Source organism: Eleutherodactylus coqui, chromosome 1 (assembly GCF_035609145.1).
Source record: "Eleutherodactylus coqui strain aEleCoq1 chromosome 1, aEleCoq1.hap1, whole genome shotgun sequence".
NCBI lineage: Eukaryota > Metazoa > Chordata > Amphibia > Anura > Eleutherodactylidae > Eleutherodactylus > Eleutherodactylus coqui.
Window position 1 is genome coordinate 103,972,456 of NC_089837.1, and position 21,178 is coordinate 103,993,633.

Genomic DNA, 21,178 nt, shown 5'->3' on the forward strand with positions numbered 1-21,178 from the left:
CTTCAAGTACTGATGACCTATCCTGCGGATAGGTCATCAATGGTTAAGATTGGTGGGAGTCTACCGCTCAGAACCTCTGGCAATCGGGCCTTTATCAGGTGACTGTCCTTGTGTACAGAGCCAGAAGCGGACAGCTCCATACACGTTCCAGCAGTCCATGTTAGTATTACATATAGTGATTGGCATTAGAGTTTACTGCATCTAGCACCAACTACACATGGGAAGATACCTTGCCAGATCGGTTTGAGACTTCTTTTAACCCCTTCAGTGGCAATTTTATTATTACCATGTCATGCCTCACAGGGCAGGTTTTTTAAATGCATCAACAATGCAATTTAATCTCACAAGTATTTATTAAGGAATAGAACCATCACATTCCTTTGACAGTTGGTATCATTGCAAGGAAATCTCTGGGGCTTGCTGCGCTGAGTATGCAGTAAAAACCCCGGAAGATCTCAGATGAAAGCTCAGTGCTCTGCACATTTCAGCATTAGAGCTGTCCACGGAAATCTTCCGGGGTTTAATTGCATGGTCAGTGCAGCAAGCCCCAGAGATTTTCCGGGCTTGCTACTGAAGGGGTTAAATGTCTCTCTTCTATAAGGCTTTATGCCTTATGGAGCAGCAATATAGAGCCCATAAATTATTTTTTTGGCCCTACCTCTATATGAATTGGGCAGAAAAAAAAGTAGTGCTTTGCATTTTTTTTGTCTCAGGTTAAAGATTGCTTGCTACCGTATCGGCTGATCTAGATTTGCGCTATAATTTATGCCAGAAATCTGTAAAGATCTCACCCCTTTTTTTTAAGAGGTGGCAAAAACTATGTAAAACTTTCACAATCTAAGCAAAAATTTGCGCTCGCTTTATGGCAGAAAACTGGATAAAATTACGCAATTCCCAGCCCCAAAAGAGTGGTTTTGTTTTGTTTTTTTCTTTTTGTTCTATATTTAACGGGTCTCACCTTTTTCATCGTTCCAGTATCTGCACTTGATTGTACTTTTCTGGGCTGCCTCTTCTAATGTCTCAAGCTTTTTTTTTTTTTTTTTTTTGGTGCAGCGATGCAATTAGAATTCTACAAGTCTCCAGCATTCATTAGCGCAGTGATATGAATAAGTCATCTACCTAACAGTGATCTATGTCTATATGAGGTTGTTGCAGAACACAGTAGTACATGATGAATGAAAAATATAGCCGACACGTATGCAGAATGGCAGTAAGATGTTTTATTTGAAAAATTTTAATTAGAATTAATTGCCTTGATTGAAAGATCTCTCCTTGTACACCAATAGTGAGAGATCTGCCATTCAAGCTCTGCAGGTAGAAGGTGGAGGGGCTGCTGCCAACCAGACACTTCTCTCCAAGACTGGCACTTTTTTAATCTGTGTATTTCTGAAACGCTGCATATCAAAGTAAAACGTACGAGGTTGGTCTTTTTGTAATTGGGGAACCTCTTAATTTGATACTGCCTGTGTTCAAGGTAGCATGAAGCTGTTCAAAGGGACTATATCACCAAAAAGTTCTTTCTTTCTGTTATCTGTACATGACTATGCAGGTGTCCATCTTGCCTGAGCTACATTTAGTTGTATTTAGAGAGATGCTTGACAGCAGTATGGGCCATTCATGGACACATGCTTGATCCAGGTTGACTGGGGAAAAAAATAATCACAGATTCTTAACTAAAAGTGTTAACACAAAAAACATTTTTTTTTTAAATATAGATCATTTTCTGATGATAAATTGCCTTAAAAATTGAGTATTTCAGCTATTGAATCCACTTCTGCAGTTTGCACCTTGTTGCAAAATATTAAAGCAAACTTTTAGGCTGGGTCCACACAGGGCGGATTTGCCGCGGCAAATCCACCTGCGGCCGCTAATCCCGGGTTTGGCCAGCCATGTGGACGACATTTGTCAAAAGTCTCGTCCACACGGGACGGCCAATCCATCGCAGCAAAAGCGGCAGAAGTCGGTGCTGCGGCACTGATTCCCCGGCCACAGCATGTCTATATTTTTTATTTTTATTTTTTTCCGTTGCGGCCGCGCTGCTCTCTATGGGACCGCTGGCCACAAGAGAAAAGCATGTGGCCAAGCCGCTCCAAAACTCACGGCTAAGTGCCGCGGGTTTTCAAGCTGCGCTTTCCTGGCGGACGTCTTGCGGTTTTTCGCTGAGGCAAAACCGCAAGATTTCCGCCGAGAATACAACCAGTGTGACCTTAGGCTGCTCTCTCACACATGTTCAGAAAACACAGCGTCCCTAACCGGCGTTTCGGAATGCATGTTACGGCGTTTGACAGCGTTTTTTAATGCGTCCATTCACTGTTATGGTAATGAAGTGTGTTAACAAGCATAAAAAATAGAGCAGACAGTGCTCAAAAATTGTGGCATTAGAAACGCTGCATTTGAGCGTTAGTCTGCAAAACCCTATTGAAATCAATGGACGCATTGTACCACAGTTAGTGCGGCGTTTCAAATTCCACACTAATTGTAGTATAATGTGGGTTGTGTGAGAGCAGCCTTAGAAACGTTTGTTTTGTTTTTTGTGTTTTTTTGTCTTTATTACCCAGATTTGATAATTCTTATACACCTTTCTGCATCTAGTCTAGATTTTTCCCAAGATCCTGGGGTTGTGGAAGTAAAGCATATTGGACAACTTACTATGCCAATAAATGAATGAGTGGTTACGTGTTGCTGAGGGGGGGGGGGGGGGGGGTTGATTTTTTTCTCATTGTATTTAGTAGTGACGCCTAGTGGAGCTTATGACATACCATATAGCATTCCATGTGAGCTAGGGGAAAATCTTAAACCTTGGCTTGTTATATAACTTTCTCTATGAACAGTTCTAATTTTGTTACGTTTCAAAATCTATAAAGACCTCTTGACCAGAAGCTTTTGGATGGATTGGCCTCATAGTATTCTTCATGTCATGTGGCTTCAAACATCAAGGATCAGTCATTATGAATTGGCAAAAAAAATCCAAAAAACACAATCTGCACCGTCCAGAGATCAGCAGTCCCGTGGATGGGAAACCTTTAAAGATGGAGGTGGCATGTTTGACCTCAACTGGATGTCCTCTACTCTTGACTTTTGTCATCATTTTTGCTATCTGTCTTGGCTTTCCACATTGATTCTCTTTGTAATCTCTTGATTCTGTCTGTCACTTTTTCTGCTTTTAGAGATGAGCGAGCGTACTCGGTAAGGACAGATACTCGAGCGAGTATCGTCATTACCGAGTACCTGCCTGCTCGCCCGCAAAGATTCGGGTGCCGGCGTGGGTGAGCGCTGTGTTGTGGGAGTAAGCTGGAGAGAGTGTGGGGGGGGGGGCGGGGAGAGAGAGAGATCTCCCTCCCGCTCCCCGCCTGAACCCCGAATTTTTGCGGCGAGCAGGCAGGTACTCGGTAAGGACGATACTCGCTCGAGTATCTGTCCTTACCGAGTACGCTCGCTCATCTCTATCTGCTTTGCATGTTCTCAGGGTTTTTGGTTTACGTATTCTGCATGATCTTTCCTGTCGCCATCATGTTCATGCATTTAACATCAACTTCCTGAATCTCACTGTATTATTCACTCTTGCCCTAAGATCTTTGTCCTTTCTATTCATGATCCATACACTCTTTTTATATTTTTGCACATCTTGAATAGACCTGGTTAAAGGGACGCTTCACCGGTTTTAAACCATTCCATTTGTACTAATACTTACAGTGCATCATTTAGTTGGACATTTCACAAAGGCAACCTTCTTTTAAGAAAAGGTTGGTACCACAATCGGATGTTTATGGCAGGGCAGCTTCTTTAAGCTCGACCCTTGTCATCGGCTGTAATCACCGAGGAAGCTGTGTCAGTTATATTTCTCCTGCAGTGACCACTATTTTCTGAGACCACACTGCACCTGACATATCCGTGTGAGGGCATCGTCCAACCTTTGAAGTGTCTTGCCTTGGAACGGAACATGATAGAGCTGTTTGATTTCAGCTTCTAATCAATTCCAGAAAAAATATTGATAGAAATATAAAGATGCTTATTGTCATTCAGATAGAAGCCATCACAAACATAGACCTAGTATGCAGTTTTGTATCATAATATAAGAAGCACACTATCTGTAATGTAGCTCTTCAGTGGGGCACTCACTTTTCGGTCTGTTTCAATAAATTATCAGTTTTTAAAATGGGCCTGTCACTGCATTTGGGGCCACTAAACTATGAGAATGTAGATCTTCATCCAGGATTCTAAACCTGCCTCTACGGTCAGAACTGTCTGCTTCAGCATTAAAGAACGTATAAATTGGAGACACATCCAGTGCACCTGCACTGAAACTGTTGTAATCTGCTCTCTGCACATGCCGCTGGACTTGCTGCTCTTTGGTAATTTTACAAGAGATTTACTAGGTTCCATGCATCAGAGTTCTGACTCAATGTGTGCCAAAAACTGGCATACATGCCTTGTACCATATTTATGTCTTAAACACTTTCTGAGCCTCACCAGACAAGCGGGTGGGGTTGGAAAGGGCATGGCCAAGATGAAATGTCATAAACCAACCACTAGGGGCACCAAATTTATCACACATTGCGAGCCATTGTAATAATTTGGCGCATCTTAACTAATGATGAGCGCGCGTACTCGGTAAGGACAGATATTCGAGCGAATATCGTCCTTACCGAGTACCTGCCTGCTCGCCTGCAAAGATTCGGGTGGATGAGTGCTGTGTTGTAGGAGTGAGCAGGGGGGAGAGAGATCTCCCCTCCGCTCTCCCCCGCCGGCACCCGAATCTTTGCGGGCGAGCAGGCAGGTACTCGGTAAGGACAATACTCGCTCGAGTATCTGTCCTTACCGAGTACGCTCGCTAATCTCTAGCCTTTACCAGCATCCACCATACATATACAATGGATGTCAGGTGTCACACTCTATACAAGGCACTTGCCTGGACGTAGGGGTGGGGATCTGAGATGTCAATCCCTGCATTTAACCCTTTATATGCAGCTGTCAGTTTTGACAGTGACATTTATAAGGTCAAAAAGAGAGGGGCTATCTCTGTCACTGAAGCCGGCAGACAGGATCTTCCAACACTCTGAACTGCACATAGGTAATACAGCGCAGTTCTTCCCGCTCCTGTCCTCCCATCATGCACTGCTCACAGGATGTTGGAGGCTATGGAAAGGAGAGGAAGTATCAAATGTGGACAAGACATGTGAGGTAGTGTAGATATTTTTCAGGCAGAAGGTCATGGACATAGAAAACTATGACCAGGTATAATGAACCTATTACAAAATGACTTATTGTGGTGATATACATTTACTGTGCCTTGAATACCCCTGTACCAAAAAAAGGTGATGCTTCCCTTTAACAGGATACCATGTAGTACTAATACATTACATTGTAGAATTTTTTTTTCACTGTGACTAATCAGATAATCATAATATTTTATTACATTTTTTTCCCCCTCTATAGGTTGCCACTTGTCTCCAGTAACGCTCAGACTGCCCTCCTGTAATTCCCAACCTGGTAGTTCTCCATTGATGAGCCCAGCATTAAGTGACAGTGGTAGTGCCAGGGCTGATGATGTGGAAGAAGCTTCTGACAACAAGGTGAGGGCACATCAGAAAAATAATTTACTGATGGGTTAGTTACGGTCTTTCCTAATAGGCAATCTGTAGTAGGATAACTTCTGGTACCCCCACTATTTAGCTGATTGGAGAGGCTGTGACACTCACTGGAGCTTACAGTACTGGCTGTGCCTGGTACTGAATTTAGTTCTAGTCAAATGAGTGCAATTCAAGGCACAGTCACTACATCATATACGGCACTCTTCCTTAGGCTTTGTTCCCACGAGCGTATATCGTCCACCGTTTTCACAGCTGGATGATATATGCTTTGATGTGAGAGTTAAAACTGGTGAACGGGCGCACATATCAAACGTTTGTGCGCCTGTTGAGATGGCATGGGCCCCGGGGCATATACGCCGAGTCCGCCATGCCGTCGACCCTTCCCTCCCCCTTGCCAGCTCACCACCTCTCTCCTCCCCTCCAGCAGATTGCAATGGGAGTGGGTGGAGCTAAGCACTGCCCCATCCCCCCTCCTCCCATTACTGGCTGCGGACAAGGGGAGGGGGTAGAAGCTTAGCTCTGCCACTGTCCCTTGTCCACAGCCTGCAATGAGAGGAGACAGGACGGCGTTTAGCTCCACTCCCGTCCCCTCCCATTGCAATCTGCCATGCTGCTAAACTCCTTCCCTTGTCTGGCCGCTATATTGGCCGGTCGAGCGCTTTTACATCACGGGAATACGGCCATGTGATCTGATGCATTGGAATCCAATGCATAAGATTGCAGCATATACCTGCTGACCGTGAAAACGGCGGGCCGATATACGCTCGTGGGAAAGAGGCCTTATAAACATATTGGAAGTTGTTTTGCCAACTGGCAAAAAACAAGTTCGGATACGGCTTTAAAGAAGGACAAGTGGGCTGATGCAACAAAATTTATTAATACAAACGAATAAATGAATAAAACAAATGTATATAAAAGTAGGTGATATTGCATAAACATTTTGGTAAACAATTCCTAAACAATGGTTACATTCATACCCGCATCACCAAGAGTCTTGGTTATACTTATCTGCTTTGTACATCAACCAGAGAAGCAATGGTAAAAAGTTAGAAAACAGGAGCGCGTCTTTGGAACAAAACTGTGAGAGGACATTCCCCATCACAGGTCCAACATGCTTCTAACTTCCCAAAACTCTCTCCTGTCCTTTATACTAGTATGATCTATAGCTTGAATACTTGCATCACAAATATCAATGCATAGAGTTGCTTGTCCGAAAAGGTCACAATCCAAATTGACCATTAACCAGATTGGACAAACAAGACTGATTCCTAAAACAATGGCAGCACTAAGCTTCAAATATACCTAAGGCTCTACTTCAGTCTTAAGACATTGATGATAGATTTGCATGATTAATTAGACAATAGATCACAAGACTCTAGAGACAATGGTGGTAGAATTACAAGACAATGGTGATACTATGTCCAGATACTAACAAGGTTCCAGCAAGTCTATAAAACTCAGTTATACAATCCTTATAATTTATACATTGAACATTCATGGCTGTTTGAATACAAGATGGAGGGTTACAAATAGCCAATTATATTTGCACCACAGAACTGCAGTTAGACAAGAACCTTGCAATAGGTTATCATGCTCATCAGCTATAATAGTGTGCGTATAATGTTTTTTAATTTAAGTAATATCAGTGCGGTGTGGCAAGTTGGGGTTACTCATGTATCGGATTGCCATCTTTCAATCAGGATGGTTGGCACATGTGCATAAAAGGCTCAGGAGACTTTGGAGTTTCTTTTAAGTTATGGCGCCTGCCAGGATTTATTCTGTCTACAGCACATGCAATACTTAGTACATAGAGTCCTCAGGGTTCACAACCCACAGGAGCTCCGTCACCACCCCTCACCCGGGGAGTCTAGAGGCGGCGGCGTCCTCTGTCAGACTTGAGACTGGCCCCAACTGGTCTGTGTTGGACCTCAGGCTCCTAGTTCCTGATGTGCCGTCTTTGCACTGTCTCTCTATCTGTCTCTTAGCCAACTTCCCCCTGTGTATGGTAGGAACTGACACTTTAATATTGCTTCTTGCCACACCCATAGATGTTACCCCTTGTCCCTACAGGTCATTCTGTATAGTGTACTTCTACAATGGTTATTATCATGTGGTCATGTGCCTTTGGATAGGCTCATATTTGCGGGTTTCTAGTTTGGGATCCTCTTCTGTTAACATGGATTAATGCAGCACTTAAGGGCTGGAATAAAGTCAGTGGATTCTGTATCTTCCAACTTATTTCAAGGCAGCGGGTAAATGGAGTAATTGAATTACAGGTTGCATTACAGATTCATCATAATGAACTTCTGATCATGGAGGAATTTATCACCTACAACTCTGATCAGCATGCAAAACTATCCCACCTAAAGTAGTTGGATACCTGAGCAAAAATAAAAAGTAATTTTTACTTGCTTATGTTAACGCTTACTGGGGCCTCCTGGCGCCCTGATGACATTGGATACTCTCCATGTCGCATTCTTTCTACTAACATTTGATACTCTTCAGCTGATTGTTCCCTTCATTCATCCTGTAAACTTCTGATGAGTTCTCTCAAAGAATATGGTCTGGGAATATTTTACATGGCTTGGTCTCAGTCCAAAAGTTGTGGTGGCAAGAACCACAAACACGGGGATGTACCTTGACATTTCATACAATAATGTGCTTCAAACAATGCGGCAATACTCTGGGAATAGCCGTCAATACATCTAACAAGACAAAGTGTCTTGTCACACATCTGGCTCTATTTTACGTTAGTTTGAGCATATGGTTGTTCTACGATTGGACTGGCCTGCACAGAGTCCCGAACTGAATCCTACTGATCATCTTTGGGATGAATTGGGACGTCAGGTCAGGAAATATGAACAGCGTTCATCATCTTCGAGAGAACTTTCCAAATGTTTGCAGGATGAATGTAGGGAAATACCAGTTGTATTGTATCAGACGTTGTTAGCAAGTATGCCATGGAGAATATCCAATGTCATTGGGGCCAAAAGAGACCTCACGAAGTACTAACATATGTAAATAAATACTACTTTTGATCCTTTTCCAGATGTCTAATGACTTCTGGTAGGATAGTATATGAAAAGGAACTGCAAATGAGAAGGAATAACTTCTTTGACTTTGTGTGTAAACAAGATAGATTTCCTGAATGGCGGCTAAAGATTTACACTTGAAATTGAATGCATGGAAGCAAATGAAAGGTTAATAATACCCAAATTCTAAAAAAGTTGGGACGCTGTGTAAAATGTAAATGCATATATGGAAAAAAAGAATGCAATGATTTAGAAATTTCATATAAACCATATTTTATTCACAACAGAACATAGAATCCCTCAGAAAGTTAGACATTTTTCGATTTCATTACAAAAAAAATAAACTACTTTAGAAATTGATGGCAGCAAGACATCTCACAGAAGTTGGGACAGTGGTAACAAAAGACTGAAAAATTAAGCAGAATGGTAGAGTTGGAAGGGACCTCCAGGGTCATCGGGTCCAACCCCCTGCTCAGTGCAGGATCACTAAATCATCCCAGACAGATACTTGTCCAGCCTGTGTTTGAACACTTCCATTAAAGGAGAACTCACCACCTCCCGTGGTAACCCGTTCCACTCATTCATCACCTTCACTGTCATATTAATTTGTTCTTCAGTGTAAAATTGCAAAGATTTTGAATATTCCATCATCTACTGTACATAATATCAAAGGATTCCAAGAATTTTAGAGAAGTTCATGTTCACAAGGGACAAGGCCGACTATCCATAATGGATGCTCGAGGCGGCACTGCATTAAAAACAGGCCTGATTCTGTAATACAAATCACTGCATGGGCTCGGAAATGCATCCTAAAATCATTGTCTGTGGACAAAGTTTGCCATGCAATCCACAAATGCGAGTTAAAGCTGTATCATGACAAGGGAAATAATGTCAAACTTAAAACATACCCCTTACAAATATGATTCCTCAATAATTCACATAAATTTGTCAAAATCCAGCAGGCCAAGAAAAGACATTGGTAATTGTCACAGGTGTAACGCCATAGCACACGCAAAAGGTTAATCTACCGTATAAACCGCTATAAGAAGGTAATTTATGGCAAAACATACTTCTGTGACGATAAAGGTGATGATAATACATGATTGCCCCACATGCTCAGGGACAGTCTGTCCATTCCCTTTAAGCTCACCCTTAGGAGGAAGCTCCGGTTGACAGCTAGCAATGTTCATGAAAAATCGTACCTAGATATAGAAGCGGTAAGACCTATGTTTATTCTCATCATTATCGCCTTTATCGTCACTGAAGTATGTTTTGCCATAGGTTACCATCTTATGGCTGCATTATAAATTAACTTTTTCCTTACAAGTGCTATGGCGTTACACATGTAACAATTATCAATGTCTTTTCTTGGCATGCTGGATTTTGGCAAATTTATTGTGATTTATTGAGGTATCATATGTTTTAATCTTAGTAAGGTTACGTTTTAAATTTGTCATTATTCACCTTTCCCTTGTCTTGATGTATTTTGGTGAATTTATAGTATAGGGTCCATACTATCTTGTTAGGATCCCTTGGGATTTAAAGCTGTATCATGCAAAGAAGAAGCCATATATCAACACAATCCAGAAACGCTAACGGTTTCTCTGGGCCAAAACTCCTTTAAAATGAACTGAGGCAAAATTGAAAACTATTCTGTGGTCAGATGAATCTTTTTGGAAACCTTGGACTCGTGTCTTGCGAACTCAAGACGAGAGGGACCATCCAACTTGTTATCAGTGCACAGTTCTAAAGCCTGCGTCTCTGATGGTATGGGGTTGCATTAGTGCCTATGGCATGGGCAGGTTGCACATCTTGTAAGGTACCATTGATGCTGAGCAGTATATAGAGGTGTTAGAACAACATATGCTCCCATGCATACAACTTGTCTTTCAGGGAAGGCCTTGCATATTTCAGCGAGACAATGCTAAACCACATACCGCATCTATCACAACAGCATGGCTTCACAGAAGAAGAGTCCCGCTGCTGAACTGGCCTGATTGCAGTCCAAAGTTTTCACCAATAAGGAAAAAAAAAATTGGCAAAGACGACCCAGAACTGTTGAGCAGCTAACTACTTTAGACAAGAGTGGGACAACATTCCTCTCCCTAAACTCCAGCAATTGGTCTCCCCACATCCCAGATGTTCACAGAGTGTTGCAAAAATAGAGAGGATGTTCTGCAATGGTAGACATGACTGTGGCCCAACATTTTTGAGATGTGTTGCTGCCATCAGTTTCTAAATGAGTTCCTTCTGATATGTGTTCTATGTTCAACTGTGAATAAAATATGGTTATAGAAGATATCCAAATCATTGCATGTTTTTTTTCCCTTTTACATGTATTTACGTTTTACAAAGCGTCCTAACTTTTTGGGATTTGGGTTTGTAAACCAATAGGTGTTGAATTTATTTTCCAAATAAATCCACGTGTTAAATGAGTCCATAAATACTCGTATTCTTGAGTGATTTTTGAGCGCTAGAGGTCAATCTGCCACCCTGCAGTGCTGTTTAGGTGAAGAGTAGAGTATTTTGTGGTTGATTCAGTGGAGTGTTACGGTGGAATTTGCAGGAAGTATAGTTGTTTGTGTGATTTAAGTCCTTGCAGTTTTGGCAAAATTGCTAATGTGTGATGTTGAGATACTTAACAGGGTTGTCCAGGATTAGAACACAGATGCTTTTTTTTTAGTTTTGCAGAAAAAGTGCAGTCTTGCTCATAAGGTTGTATAGTATTGGAGCTCAGCCCTATTCACGACAATCAAAATTAGTTGCAGTAATGGATATATATATATATAATGTATGAGTGTTGGTACAGTTTCAGGAAAAAAATAGATTCTTTTTTTCTAATTCAGACTGCCCCTTTAAGGCCGTAGTCCTATGCTGCTTGTTCAGCATAGTTGAGTAGGAGTGCAGCAGTTCTACATCCAATTCTGGATCTTGACCTTCACAGTGCTGCTTATCTTTAGGGAGAGAAAGAGTTGATGGAGAGGAGCTAGGTTAGCTGGACTGAAGCTTATCCCATATTTGTTGTTTAGGTCAGTCTGGAGGTTTTTAGGTTCATGTATCTATACTAGTTTTATAGTTTCTAGGACTCAAAAGGTCCTTTTACAGAACTCTATTCTTTTCTCATTGTAACTAACACAGCTTAGAATATAGCATGCTGATTGGTGCTCATTACTGCCATTCACTTTTGGAAGAGGATCGCTGGTATGGGGAAAAGCGATTGTTACACAGAGATATTAGTGGCTTTTCATGCTTACATAAGATTCGATCAGTCAACATATGAGCGTTTGTTTATTTGTCAAGTTATCATAGGCATATTTACATGGGCCGATGAGCAAGAAAGCAAATGTTTGCACAGATGTTTGTACCGGACCATTGGCTCATGTAAAAGGCCCTTGTAAGAAGATTACTTTCTTGCAGAGTTGAATATGTTTGAGGTCGTCTCAGCTAGAGAAATGCAAATGTAAGCTTAGTTATTTGTGTGCACTTAATATCAGTGATTGCATGGAATGGAATATTTAGGTAATCTATATATATATATAAAGACGAAAGCCCTCACTGACTCACTCACTGACTGACTGACTCGCCAAAAGTTCTCCAACTTCCCGATGTCGTAGAAACATGAAATTTGGCACACGCATAGATTATCTCCAAAATAGGAAAAGTAATTGGGTCCCAACTCGATTATTCAATTCTAGCGCAAAAGAATTGGCATCGAAATTTTACGTACATAATCTAAATCTGACACTTCCCAATGCCATAGAAACTTAAAATTTGGCACGGGCATTGATTATGTCATAAATAGGAAAAGTTAATAGGTCCCAACTTGATTATTTAATTCTATGCGCAAAAGAATTAGCGTCCAAATTTTACGTACGGAATCTAATTATCTCACTTCCCGGTGTCATAGAAACTCGAAATTTGGCAGGAGCATTGATTATGTCATATATAGGAAAAGTTAATGGGTCCCAACTCGATTATTCAATTCTATGCGCAAAAGAATTAGCGTCCAAATTTTACGTACAGAATGTAATTTTCTCACTTTTCGGTGTCATAGAAACGTGAAATTTGGCACGAGCATTGATTATGTCATAAATAGGAAAAGCTAATGGGTCCCAACTCGATTATTCAATTCTATGCGCAAAAGAATTAGCGTCCTAATTTTACATACGGAATGTTATTTTCTCACTTTCCGGTGTCATAGAAACGTGAAATTTGGCACGAGCATTGATTATGTCATAAATAGGAAAAGTTAATGGGTCCCAACTCCATTATTCAATTCTATGCGCAAAAGAATTAGCGTCCAAATTTTACATACGGAATGTCATTTTCTCACTTTCCCGTGTCATAGAAATGTGAAATTTGGCACGAGCATTGATTATGTCATAATAGGAAAAGCTAATGGGTCCCAACTCGATTATTTAATTCTATGTGCAAAAGAATTAGCGTCCAAATTTTACGTGCGGAATGTAATTTCTTCACTTTCCGGTGTCATAGAAACAGGAAATTTGGCACGAGCATTGATTATGTCATAAATAGGAAAAGCTAATGGGTCCCAACTTGATTATTCAATTCTAAGCGCAAAAGAATTGGTGTTGAAATTTTACGTACGGAATCTAATTTTTTCACTTTCCGGTGTCATAGAAACGTAAAATTTGGCAGGAGCATTGATTGTCATAAAGAGGAAAAGCTAATGGGTCCCAACTCGATTATTCAATTCTAGCGCAAAATAATTGGCGTCGAAATTTTACGTGCGGAATGTAATTTTTTCACTTTCCGGTGTCATAGAAACGGGAAATTTGGCAGGAGCATTGATTATGTCATAAATAGGAAACGCTAATGGGTCCCAACTCCATTATTCAATTCTATGCGCAAAAGAATTAGCGTCCAAATTTTACGTACATAATCTAAATCTCTCACTTCCCAAAGTAATAGAAACATGAAATTTGGCACGGGCATTGATTATGTCATAAATAGGAAAAGTCAATGTGTCCCAATTCGATTATTCAATTCTATGCGCAAAAGAATTAGCGTCCAAAATTTTACGTACGGAATCTAATTTTCTCACTTTCCGGTGTCATAGAAACGTGAAATTTTGCACGAGCATTGATTGTCATAAATAGGAAAAGTTCATAGGTCCCAACTCGATTATTCAATTCTAGCGCAAAAGAATTAGCGTCCAAATTTTACGTGCGGAATGTAATTTTTTCACTTTCCGGTGTCATAGAAACGGGAAATTTGGCATGAGCATTGATTATGTCATAAATAGGAAAAGTTAATGGGTCTCAACTTGATTATTCAATTCTATGCGCAAAAGAATTAGCGTCCAAATTTTATGTACGTAATCTAATTCTCTCACTTCCTGATGTCATTTTATATAAAGTAAACGTCACATGGTTACCTCCACGTGGTGTTTCCTGGGTAACGCAGAGAATTATGCAAAATGGTGAACATATGTTTTTCCGGTATCTCTAAAGTAAGCATGACTTCATAAGATTTTCCGTGTGAACACCAGATAAACACCAGTACCAAATTAACTCGGGCGAAGCCGGGTATATCAGCTAGTGTAGTATATAATGTTAGGAGTAAATATCTGATATATTCCCCTGAGAAGCATGCATGTTGAATTTTGCTGACTGCATCAAAATAGAATTTGTAACTTATTGCCAGTGTTGTCAAAAGTGCAAACATTAGAACTATTTTGTTTCTCTGAGCTGCAGATGGATGAAGCCTATTATATCACCAAGGAAATTCTTAGCACGGAGACTTCTCATTTGAAGGATATTGAGGTCATAACTGTGGTAAGCTTCAATTAGTAGATACATGCTCCCCCTACCCATTCATCCAACTTGTCGCTTCATGTTTGTATCCCACGTGGAAAATCCTTGCCTTTGGTAATCTCATATTCTTTTCAAACTGAGATTACTATCTTGCTTATTAGTCGTTCTATGTCGGAATGTAATCTCAAAAGCTTGTGCCTATTTGGCCCCAAGAGATAAACCCAGTAGAGGATTTAGACTTTGTTTCCAAGTTATTTCCTAGAATATTTTCTTCCACCTCTAATATAATAGTCACATCCCCGGATTCAGTGTTTCCGCTCCTATGAGTCCACAGCTTTAGTTTATAGGGATCTTAAGAGCTCACAGATTCTCTTTACGCTATAATATCCCACAATTCTGGGATGAAGATCTGCTTCACATGTGGTGGTTTTCCCATTGTCTTGGAGTGGATATCTGTGCACATAAGTGTGTATGTATTTTCCAATACTAATAAAATTCCACCACAATAGCTACCTGTTGGCTTTTGCCCATTAGAAGTCCCCACACTTTTTTACATGGTGTGTGCTTCATTTAATAGTGGCTGGAGAAAGCACTCAGTAAAGGCAGAGATCTACAGGAAACATTAGAGCACCAGATGAAGCCTCTGTTTTCTTGTATGGAGCCCATACGACTATTTCACCAGGAATTTTTGCAGCAACTTGAGGATGTCTTAAGCCTTTGGTAAGAATATAATCCTGGAGTAGCAGCTTTCTTCCTTAGATTATGGGTATTTGGATGAATATGTCAGGTAAATTGTACTTTGGGAACTATACAGTACATTCCATCCGAGTGTAAGAAGAATAACTAAAGTAACTGACAGCTGTCCCAGTGATTATTGCTCCTTCATTCGTAGAACGACTGCTTGTTTACACTGGCTGATAGTTGCCTGCTTTTTAGGTGACCCAAACCCAAGCAATTCCGAAAAGCGATTCTCACTCACTTTCCCTGCCGGGTTCCATGTTTACGTAGGCCAACAGTCACAAGTAATCGTTCTTTTGAGCAATTAGTCTTGCATCTGGCAGCTCATGTAAAAGTACTCTAAGTCAAATTGGTTAGCTCATGACAACAACCCTATCCAAATGCCTTGTTAGGGCGTATGGACATGGTAGGATGGGGTCTCCCATTCTGGACTTCCTTGTAGGAGCTAGAATTGAGAGCTGCACTGTAGGAGTGGCTCTCCTTCTGCAGAATTGATGCTGTTTTTGTATTACGTGGACATCAGTCATCTGAATAATTGCCATGCAATAATAATTCGGTGCTGTAGAAGCTACAGGAAAAAATGCCCGGCTAATGGCTACTTCTGGTAAAATGAAGTAACCAAAGTATAAAATATTTATTTTAGATTGAAGGAAAAAAGTTGAACTGTATAATTGTTATGGGATTGAACTTTGACCTTTGAATACCTAGGCACTATCCACTGCTAACTAAAATGTAGGATTGGTAATAGTTGGTGAGAAATCCACAGTAAGAATAATACCCAATGAGCAATTTCAATAACTCCTCACTAACATCAGTACCCCTTCACATAAATACAGATCACACAAAATAATGCAGTCATTCGACTAATATCAATACAGTCTATTAGAAATGCTGGCTACAAAATACACTTGTGATGTCTCTCTGTGTAAGGTTTGTTTGTTACCCTATATGTTTACTTTTCTGCCTTGTTAACAAATATCTGAGTCCATGAACAGGACTCAAGCTATGGAAATTTAGTAACAGTGGGATTTCCCATTATAGTCTCTGTTTCTCCCTGCAGTAGCTGGCTAACTATTTTGACCTTATTGGTGTGCACACCTAATGTGTTTTCTGAGGCTGTCCTCACTTACAGTTTCATGCATGGGAGTTAGACTTGATTGCTTTCACAGCATTGTCCGGGGTCGGTAGCACGGCTATCTGCTCCTCTGTACAGCGCTTGATGCAACTGCTGCACTCCAGCCGTTCAGGCCTGTGGCCTAGACAGCACCATTTTCACCCTCCTCAGCAGGCATCATTCTTGTATCAGCACACTTCTACTCAGCTTTGTCCTACTTTGCTCACTACACTGAAATAATTGTCCTTTTTATGGTCAGACCATCAGCCAATCAGTAAGTGTCCAGTGAGCATTCAGATTGGAGTGGCAACAGTAACCCCTTTGGTGTGAGTCCCTTACATTTTCATACTGTGTATCGTCATGCTATCATGACTTGTCAAATATTTGTTTCCAGGGAAGGGCGATCTGCACGTAGAAAAGATATGCAAATTCTTGGAGACTTCATGCTTCGGAATATGACTGCCTTAAGGGTAAGATTGTAGTAATCACACAGTGTGCATCAGTGTAATGCTGACATTATCTTATTATTATTTTCTTATAATTTTCTTCTTATTGTTTTCTTATTATTTTCTTATTTTGTACCATTGTAATGCTGACTTATTAGCATCAGCAGGTATTAGCATTTTATGTGCTGTCTATTGATTATATTTATGGCAGTCCAATACAAACTACACATGCACCAATGTAGGCACAGAGCACTTTTGCATAATATGCATATTTTTATGATTAATGGATCACTAGGCTTATATGGGCAATTTAAAAGGGATGTGTATGCAAGTTCCTGCTATGTTTTGCGTTGTTCTGATAATGTAAAAATTGTTTCTTGAACATTTTCCACTTTATTGGGTATATTGTAATTGAAATATAGAGCAATCAGTATTTTTGTACTGAAAACGGTCCCCACTGTCTGTGTCTTGTACGGCCATTAAGATTCTGCTACTGTGCTTTGGTCCCATGTTCTGCAGGCTCTCCTTCCATCGCTGCATAAACTGGAGGAAGCCTTTTTGGAAATGCAGAGAAAATGTTCAGGGAAGCACCCGCTGGATACCTTGCTGCAGGAGTTTGAACAGCAGCGAGTATGTTACTTGCCTCTCAGCTGTCTTTTACTAAAGCCTCTGCAGCGCCCCCTGCAGTACGAGAAGTTGTTGGAGAGATTATGCCGCCACTATCCGCCTTCACATCATGACTATAACAACTGCCAAAGTAAGGTCTCCATGTTTGATATATTCTCATCTGAATAGGACCCTATTAAGCATACAGCGCTTTTTCTTCCATCCCAAAACCGCGCAGCTGGGCAGAAAGTGGATGGACTTCATTATAGTCAATGGGGTTCACCCGGCGCTGTTCGGTTCCGTCCAGAGATGGAGCTGTTTGGCCTCGGGAATTCCTTTTTCCGGCTCCCCAAATGGAGCAGGAAAGCAGAATCCCCAGTGCAAATGTGAAACCATCCTAAGGCTATCTGGTGACCTCATGGCTACATTTGTCTCCTTTCCGATTAGTTTACATTACACTGTCATTATAGCTTTCACTGCAGTAGTCGGCCAGCTTTCTTAGACGTTTAAATTTCAAATCTTAGAGTTTTTTCGGTATATAGAAATATTTTTTTTATATTATACTAAAAATATATAAATGCCCATCTCTCCACTGCCGCGCTGCTCCCCCACCTCCACCCGGGACTTCTACATTAGAAGCCTATATGACAGTTTTATGGGACGTCACCGGGTCTTTTGTTCCAGTGACTTAATTTGTCAATGTCGGAGCGCCAAAATTATGGTCCATCCATAATGGTGAATAGATTGATTTTATATAGTTTTTGGCATTGGGATCCCAAAACTATGTAACAAGAAATAACTCAGAAAACCCCTTTATGAAATGGATACAGTCATATTGCTGCATAAATAGGTGGATTTAGTAGCTGTAATGGTTTGTCCATATGGGCGCGGATTTGCTGCAGATTTTCCGCATAGAAAGTCCTCAGCCTTTACAGCAGCAGCAAAGTGGATGAGATTTTCAAAATCTTGTTCATACGCTGTGGAGAAATATCCACTATGGAAATTGACAATTTAAATCGACAGCATATCAGTTATAGCCAGGGGCGTAACTATAGGGGATGCAGAGGATGCGGTTGCACCCGGGTCCAGGAGCCTTAGGCCTCATGTCCACGGGGAAAATCAGATCCGCTGCAGATTCTACATGTAGAATCTGCAGCGGGTCCCTCCTGCCCCGCGGACATGAGGGCTGAAAATGCAAATAAATGAGAATAAACTTACCTCCGATCCGCTCCGTTTCTTCTCTTCGCGGCGGCGTCATCTTCTCTCGTCGCGGCCGGATCTTCATTCTTCGGCTCGGCGGATGTGCACGATGACGTCGGTGACGTGCCCCGCGCATGCGCCGGGCCGAAGCAAAATGATCCGGCCGCGGCTGAGAGAAGATGGCGCCGCGGAGAAGAGAAGAACCGGAGCGGGTGAGTAAAATATTATTTTTGTGTCCCGCGGATCCGGACGGCTTCCATAGGCTTCAATAGAAGCCTGCGGGAGCCGTCCCCGCGGGAGACCCGCATGAAAATGGAGCATGGTCCAGATTTTTTCATGCTCCATTTTTTTTTAAATCACTTTTATTGACGATCCGCGGGTATTTATGTACCCGCGGGTGGTCAATGCATCCCTATGGGGTGCGGATCCGCATGCAGGAAATCCGCTGCGGATCCTAAATCCTATTTTCCCCGTGGACATGAGCCCTTAGGGAGCCCATAAGACCTCTCTTCTCCATATAGGGAGCCCAGTACTATGAATAAAGCGTTATAGTTGGGGGCCCTGTTACAAGTTTGCATTGTGGCCCAGGAGCTTCAAGTTACGCCTCTGGTTATAGCCGTGGGATTTTAGTGCATATTCCACCCCTTCAAATGAGGGGTGAATTTTACACCAAGTTCATTGACAAAGACTGCTTCATGGACATAGCCTGCAGGAAGTTGCCACCCAGGTTTTCCCAAAAAATTAATCTCACTATTTGGTGCCTATTTTGACACATAAATTGGTGTGGAATTCACTTCTCATTTAAAGAGGTGGATTCTGAACCAAAAATCTGGTGCTATAATTGACATGCAAATTTAAAATCTACTCCAGATGTTAATTTCTGCAGCAGATTTTTTCCCCCAGCTGGTGGTTGAAATTTTAAAAATGTCATTCATTTTACTACTACTGTGAATGTTGCAGATTTTCCATGCAGAAAGTCAACACAGGAAATCTGCCCCTTGTGGACATACTGTAGGAATGACAGAAATGACTGAAGATGAACTTTGCAGTTTGGATATACTTATACTGTGATGTGATGCATGTGCTACTCGCTACCACAGTGTTTTGTTTGTCAAGTCATCTTGATTAGATTTGGAAAATTAGATTTTCATTGTTAATTTCACCAAATTAAGTTAATTACACAACTTACAATTTTACATCATCTTCCTTTATTATAGCTAGCAGTGCAAAACTAGTCAGAAGATGGCACTAGGTCATGGTGTTAAGCTGTCCTTAGGATTATAGATGACTTTCATATTCTTTGCTGTAACAGGAGCGTTAGGAGAAGCCAGTGCAGTGAGTTCTCGGCTCCGGCACCGCCTGCTGCACCTACAGAACTTGCAGAGACTGGACCAGTTAGAGAGAGACCTGCTGGGAGGAGAACATCTGTCATCACCTGGCAGGGTAAGAATCCAGATGTTATTGGAGTTGTCAAATTAGTAATGTTTAGCACTACGCAATATTTCACTAATTGTAACTCTAATGTATATCAAATATGCTGTATCTCTTCTATAGGAGTTTATTCGAGAGGGATGCCTGTACAAGCTAACCAAGAGTGGACTGCAGCAGCGAATGTTCTACCTGGTATGTCTGTGAACTTTAATACACATTCAAAATGGTACTATATATGCTGACTTAAGGCCCCTTTACACGCAACAATTTTCCCTCAAATTCGTTCAAATGGCCGAAAATGAGCGTTAATCATTAGATGTAAGCGTGGACATCGTGCACTTTTCGTTTGAATGATGATTTTAAGATTAACTTAAAATCCATAGTTCAGCCACTGAGAGATAAAGCAAACACATTTATCTTTCAATAGACCTCACGCTGTTATCTCCAGGGCATGTTTACTCTAGCCAGGAGAGAACAATGCAGTCTGTTGGCAGTCACAAGAGAACAAAGAAATGTGCTGATAAGCTGGGTTCTGCAACAGAATGGTGCAGGCTGTTTTATATGCAGATGATAAAGTGATAATGGACATTAACTCTTTATACAAATAGATCGCTAAATCTTTCAGTCGTTTGAAAGATATGTTTGCGTGTAAAGGGGCCGTTATTTTTTTAATAGTGCTATTGCTAGAGACCATATTGGCAAGTCTCTCAGCGGCCATCATTTGTAGTGGGACTGATTTTTAGTAACCTCATTTTAGTAATCTCATTTGGAATCCATCAAAAAAGTTACTTGGCCTTCCCTAAACTTGTAGATCGCAAGCCATTTTCATATGGCAGACTGTGTTGAGGCACATGGAGTACTGTAAGGGTAAAAGCATATTAAAAGCTAATAGATACATTTTTTCCCAAGTATTAGCCGCCTGTGACAGGGACTTGACCCTAGTACCAAGTTCTAGTAATACAATGAATTCCCTGTGCTCAATAACATATGCAGCTGCTAAAAGCTGGGGAGCCACATGTAAGGGGCCAGAAAGTCCCATTTGGCTCTTAAGCTTGTCTTGTATTCTGTATTACGTCCATGGATAAACTAATTGGATTTGGTGGGTTGTTAATTTTCTTGTGCTTGTGGTTAAATGATATAACTGGCTCTTTATGAACACTATGTACCAGAGTAAAGACGCTCCACATGCTGTATGTAAAATTAGAGAAGATTTGTGGCCAATTCAATATCTGAATACTGGCTC

General features: G+C 41.1%; 1 protein-coding gene across 1 annotated transcript in view; it reads left to right on the forward strand.

Annotated features, from left to right (window-relative positions):
- Positions 1-21,178, forward strand: part of FARP2 (FERM, ARH/RhoGEF and pleckstrin domain protein 2) — a 114,528-nt gene that overhangs the window by 73,515 nt on the left and 19,835 nt on the right. Inside the window, exons 14-20 of the mRNA XM_066599643.1 lie at positions 5,415-5,573; positions 14,341-14,421; positions 14,978-15,120; positions 16,647-16,722; positions 17,218-17,455; positions 19,817-19,947; positions 20,059-20,127. Coding sequence (XP_066455740.1) covers positions 5,415-5,573; positions 14,341-14,421; positions 14,978-15,120; positions 16,647-16,722; positions 17,218-17,455; positions 19,817-19,947; positions 20,059-20,127 — 897 coding nt within the window. The remainder of the gene's footprint in view (positions 1-5,414; positions 5,574-14,340; positions 14,422-14,977; positions 15,121-16,646; positions 16,723-17,217; positions 17,456-19,816; positions 19,948-20,058; positions 20,128-21,178) is intronic.